This window comes from Budorcas taxicolor, chromosome 1 (genome assembly GCF_023091745.1).
Source record: "Budorcas taxicolor isolate Tak-1 chromosome 1, Takin1.1, whole genome shotgun sequence".
Taxonomy (NCBI): Eukaryota; Metazoa; Chordata; class Mammalia; order Artiodactyla; family Bovidae; genus Budorcas; species Budorcas taxicolor.
This window is the reverse complement of record NC_068910.1, coordinates 2,589,997-2,595,996: the sequence shown is the minus strand read 5'-3', so window position 1 is coordinate 2,595,996 and position 6,000 is coordinate 2,589,997. Positions and strand designations below refer to the sequence as shown.

At 53.8% G+C, this 6,000-nt stretch overlaps 1 protein-coding gene across 1 annotated transcript; it reads left to right on the top strand.

Annotated features, from left to right (window-relative positions):
* The first annotated feature begins 3,814 nt into the window (after positions 1-3,814).
* LOC128044590 (basic salivary proline-rich protein 2-like) lies at positions 3,815-5,422 on the top strand. The gene is made up of 3 exons (XM_052636899.1): positions 3,815-3,833; positions 3,938-4,136; positions 4,339-5,422. Exons 1-3 carry the CDS (start codon positions 3,815-3,817, stop codon positions 5,420-5,422), a joined length of 1,302 nt encoding a protein of 433 aa, XP_052492859.1.
* Positions 5,423-6,000: the final 578 nt, after the last annotated feature.

The window sequence follows — 6,000 nt, the reverse complement described above, 5'->3', positions numbered from 1 at the left end:
TACACGTATCTCACCTAATTTTTATTCACATGCATGAGTTCGTGCATGGGAAGGGACTTAGGGGCGTGCACACATTCTGATAAATTTAGTGCATTAGGAAGGGTAGTGTGGCTTCCCAGGTGGCTCAAGTGGTAAAAAAAATTCAGCCATTATGGAAAACACTAAGGAGGATCCTCAGAAAGTTAAAAATAGAACTACCATATGATCCAGCAATTCCACTTCTGGGTATTCACTCGAAGAAAACAAAAACACTAATTTGAAAAGATATCTGTCCATCTATGTCCACTGCAGCATTATTTACAATAGCCAAGATAAGGGGAAAAAACCTGTATCCATCTATGGATGAATAGATGTTTTAAATGTGATATATATATGAGATATATATAATGAAATATTATCCAGTCATAATAAGAATGAAATCTTGTCTTTGTGCCATAGATGGACATTGATGGCATTATGCTAAGTAAAATAAGTCAGAGAAGGATTGTACAAATGCTATGTAGTTCCACTTTATGTGGAATCTAAAAAAAACAAAAAGAAGGAAGAAAGAAAAAAAACCCCCACACCTCAGCTCTCTACAGAGAACAGACGTGATTACTAGAAGTGAGGGTTGGGGGACAAAATGGGTGAAGGGGGACAAAATGGGTGAAGGGGGTCAAAGGGCATAAACTTACAGTTATAAAACAAGTAAGTCCTGGGGATATAATGTAGAGCATGGTGACTATAGTTAATAATGCTATATTGCAATTTGACTGCTGTTAAGAGAGTAAATCTTTTTTTTTTTCAGTTTTATTTATTTTACTTTACAACATTGTATTGGTTTTGCCACACATTGACATGAACCTGCCACAGGTGCACATGTGTTCCCCATCCTGAACTCTCCCTCCCACCTCCCTCTGGGTCATCCCAGTGCACCAGCCCCGAGCACCCTGTCTCATGCATCAAAACTGGACTGGTGATTCGTTTCACATGGGATAATCTACATGTTTAAATGCCATTCTCCCATATCACCCCACCCTCTCCCTCTCCCACAGAGTCCAAAAGACTGTTCTATACATCTGTGTCTCTTTTGCTGTCTTGCATACAGGGTTATCATTACCATCTTTCTAAATTCCATATATACGCATTAGTATACTGTATTGGTGTTTTCCTTTCTGGTTTCCTTCACTCTGTATAATAGGCTCCAGTTTCATCCACCTCATTAGAACTGATTCAAATGTATTCTTTTTAATGGCCGAGTAATATTCCATTGTGTATATGTACCACAGCTTTCTTATCCATTCGTCTGCTGATAGACATCTAGGTTGCTTCCATGTCCTGGCTCTTATAAACAGTGCTGTGATGAACATTGGGGTACGTGTGTCTCTTTCAATTCTGGTTTCCTCGGTGTGCATGCCCAGCAGTGGGATTGCTGGGTCATATGGCAGTTCTATTTCCAGTTTTTTAAGAAATCTCCACACTTTTCTCCATAGTGGCTGTACTAGTTTGCATTCCCACCAACAGTGTAAGAGGGTTCCCTTTTCTCCACACCCTCTCCAGCATTTATTGCTTGTAGACTTTGGGATAGCAGCCATTCTGACTGGCATGAAATGGCACCTCATTGTGGTTTTGATTTGCAATAAGAGAGTAAATCTTAAAAATCCTTATCACAAGAAAACAAAGCATTTGTAACTATGTATGGTAACAGATGTTACCTAAACTTATTTTGCAATATATACCGATAACAGATCATTACGTTGTACACCTGAAAGTAATATAACATTATAGGCCAATTTTACCTTAGTATCAACATAAAAATATATTAATAAGTATGAAATCTTTGAGGTAAATGAGTTCTACTTCCCAGCTAGTTTTGTTGACATTATACTTTTGGGATTTCTGTCCAGTGTGCAGTCTCTGTGGTTAATGAAGCATCTGAAAGCTTATAAATATTGATTACATTCATAAGATTTATATACATTATGAATTTTTCTTACTGAATAAGAGAGAGGTTATTTTGAAAAGTTTTTCGCCATTCAATGGCATCCCACTCCAGTACTCTTGCCTGGAAAATCCCATGGATGGAGGAACCTGGAAGGCTGCAGTCCACAGGATCGCTGAGGGTTGGAGACGACTGAGCGACTTCACTTTCACTTTTTACTTTCATGCACTGGAGAAGGCAATGGCAACCCACTCCAGTGTTCTTGCCTGGAGAATCCCAGGGACGGAGGAGCCTGGTGGGCTGCCGTCTATGGGGTCGCACAGAGTCGGACACGACTGAAGCGACTCAGCAGCAGTAGCAGCAGCAGCACAGATGACTTCTCTCCAGGATGAATTCTCCAATCCCTAACGAGGATCATTTAGAGTTGAAGACTTTCCTACACTGTCTGCACCCAACAGAGTTCTTACAACCGCTGAAAAAGAGTTGAGCTATAGCTGAAGGATTTCCCACATTTACTACATTCATAAGAGTTTAACGGATTGAATGGTGTCCCCTTCAAACATAGAAGTTTTATAATCGGCTAAACCATAACCTCCAAAATTCACCCAGAACTTCAGAAGGTTATCCTATTTGGAAATGAAGTCTTTGAAGATACAGTTATTTAGGACAAGGTCATACTAGACCAGGGTGGGTCCTAACTCCACTGACTGGTTTCCTTTTAAGAAGCAAGAGGACACACAGACACATTCAGGAAGAACAGCACCAAGGAAGGATGTTGAAGGTTACTGGAGATCTGGAAGGCTGGGAAAGAGGCATGGGACAGACCCCTCAGAGCCTTCATGAGGAACTAACTTCAACTACACCTGCTTTTCAGCTTCAGGTCTTTGCTGAACTGTGAGAGAAAAAACTATTATGTGTTCAAGCCTGTGGGTGCAGGCACGCTACGTCCATTCATTCGTGTCTGACTCTTTGTGACCTCATGGACTGTAGCCCTCCAGGCTCCTCTGTCCATGGGATTCTCCAAGCAAGAATACTGGAGTGGGTTGACATTTCCTCCTCCAGGGGATCTTCCTGACCCAGGAATCGAACCCGTATCTCTTTTAAGTCTTCTGCATTGGCAGGCAGGTTCTTTACCACTAGCGCCACCTGGGAAGCCCATTTATGTTCATATCTGGAAAATTAATTAGATACATAAAATTCATTGAGAGGTGTGCTAAAAAGATACAAGCTGCTAATAAAACAAGTTTTAAGTGGCTTTCTAAAAGGTCCAACCACCAAGCCAATTTCCATGTTCAGTGGGCGCTAGAGAAAGCCTTGCGCACAGTTCTGGCGCCATCTCGTGTCAACACTGAGCCGAGCACTTTTAAATATTCTAAACAAGAGGGGGTAAATAAAGGCAAAGAAGAGCAGAGGGATGTGGCCAAGCGTTCCTGAAAATCCGGGGAGGGAAAGGAGATGCGCCTGGAAAGGCAGGCTGGGCCAGCTCTGGAGTCAAGCCTTTATCTCATTGGCACTGAAGGGCTCTTAGCACCGAAGTGACACGATCACATGTATGTTTTAGAACAAACCATCCTAGGAATACAGGCACGGACTGTGAGAAGGGATCAGGTGCCACTTGGACAGCTGGTCCAAGCTGTGCTTCTGCCTCAATTTTGGGGCCAGATCACAGGAATAGCTGCCTCCCACCAGAACACAAGCAGGGATTACTGGCTTATACGTTCGTGTCTATGCCCCCCACCCCACCCCGGCTTAAACAGTGCCTGGCACGTAACACTTTTTATTAGGAATTAAAAGGGGTGACATCTTACCACATACAGACCACAGGATAATACTGCCGAAGTCCTTACCCCGCGCATCCCCCAAGCCTCTTTCTGAACGTTCCGACAGGAGGGCATGTCCACCCAGCTCACAGGTGACAACCGGGCTCAGTGAGGTCGCCCCCCGCCCGGGCCAAGGCCGTCCTCCGACTCCGGACTCCTTCACCGCCCGGAGCCCAGGGAGCGCCTCCCGCCTCAGGTCCAAACGCCGGCGCAGCCCAGGCTCGGCTGCGGTCGGCTGTCCGTGCCACCCCCGCCCCGGACCGGGGCCGCATCCACCCGACGACGCGGCGGGGGCGCGCTTCTCCGGACGGCCCGACGGGCAATTTCAGCGCCAGGGGACCTGTCCCCCAGAGCCCCTCCCAGGGTAACCGGGCCCGAGGGCCCAGCCCGGAGAGGTGACACCCAGTCCCGGCAGACAGGGCACAAGGTCCCCACCATCCAGAGCCCGAGCTGCGCAAACCGGGAGACTCACGGGCCTGGCGAACCAAGCGCCCCGCTTCCCCTGTTTAGCCTGAAAAGGTGAGGTCTAAACGCGAAGGACCGCAGGGCTGCCAGAGCAGCTTCGCCCCTAACAAGTCCCGCCACCGCCTCCATTAGGCGGGACCCGCTCAGTCGCCCTTGCGGTCACCGGCTCCGCTCCCGGGGACTAGCTCGGCCCCGCCCGGCCCCGCCCGGCCCCGCCCGGCCCCGCTCGGCTCTACCCGACGGGCTCTGTCCGCCTGCTCGGCTCCTCTCGGCTCTGCTCGGCCCCGCTCGGCCCCGCTCGGCTCTACCCGACGGGCTCTGTCCACCTCCTCGGCTCCGCTCGGCTCTCCTCAGCCCCGCCCGGCCCCGCTCGGCTCTACCCGACGGGCTCTGTCCACCTGCTCGGCTCCGCTCGGCTCTGCTCGGCTCCGCTCGGCTCTCCTCGGCCCCTCTCGGCCCCGCTCGGTCCCGCTCGGCTCCGCTCGGCCCCGCCCGGCCCCGCTCGGCTCTACCCGACGGGCTCTGTCCACCTGCTCGGCTCCGCTCGGCTCTCCTCGACTCCGCTCGGCCCCGCTCGGCCCCGCTCGGCTCTGCCCGACAGGCTCTGTCCACCTGCTCGGCTCCTCTCGGCTCTGCTCGGCTCCGCTCGGCTCTCCTCAGCCCCTCTCGGCCCCGCTCGGCCCCGCTCGGCTCTGCCCGACAGGCTCTGTCCGCCTGCTCGGCTTCGCTCGGCCCCACTCGGCCCCGCTCGGCTCTACCCGACGGGCTCTGTCCACCTGCTCGGCTCCGCTCGGCCCCACTCGGCCCCGCTCGGCTCTACCCGACGGGCTCTGTCCACCTGCTCGGCTCCGCTCGGCCCCACTCGGCCCCGCTCGGCTCTACCCGACGGGCTCTGTCCACCTGCTCGGCTCTGCTCGGCTCCGCTCGGCTCTCCTCGGCCCCGCTCGGCCCCGCTCGGCCCCGCTCGGCTCTGCCCGACAGGCTCTGTCCGCCTGCTCGGCCCCGCTCGGCCCACCTGCTCTGCGGCTATCGACCCGTGGAACAATGGCGACCCGCGCGCTCCCCTGGCTGGGCCCTACGGTCCGGCTCGGCCCTGTTTGGCCCCCCTTCGGCTTGTGTCCCGCACCGCCGTCTCCACCCGCAGCCTCGTCGCCCTCTCCGGCCCCCCGAGGAGCCCCCTGCCCCAGCCCACCCGTCGGCGGCCGGGCCGCTCTGAGGGAGCCGGCCGTACACCACCCCGCAGAGGCCGCGCGGGCTGAGGGGCAGCCCCTGGGTTTCGGGCCGTCGCGGCCTCGGCTCGCGTCCAGGCGCCCACGTCGCCACCGGAGGACCTTGGGGCCGAGCCCTCCCCGCCGAGTCTCGGTCTCTGCGTCTGCGGACTGGAGCTGCTGACGAGCGCGTGGTCCCGGGGCTCGCGGCGGGGCTGAGGAGCCGGGGAGCGCGTGTTGCTCTGTGAGCTGGGCGGAGGGTGGACGCAGGGGAGAGCCGGGGACCGGACGGCCAGAGCCCGGGGCCTGAGGGCGGAGACACGCGCGGAGGCCCGGCCCGCTGCCTGGCCGTCCAGAGCTGTGTGTCTTCCAGCAAGTCGCCCAGTGTCCTCAGTAAAAGACCAGTTCCCTTACAAGCAAGAGCTCCCTGTGGGCGCCCCTGCCCAGGACCTGGAAGAATGAGGTGTCAGTCCCATTCCGTGTCCTTCAGAAGGTTGGGTTGAGGGAAGGATAGTCCATAGCCTCCACTGAGTTTCATCCACAAACCTTTCCTAGCCTGGAACTCAGAGCTGGCGAGGCAGGGCAA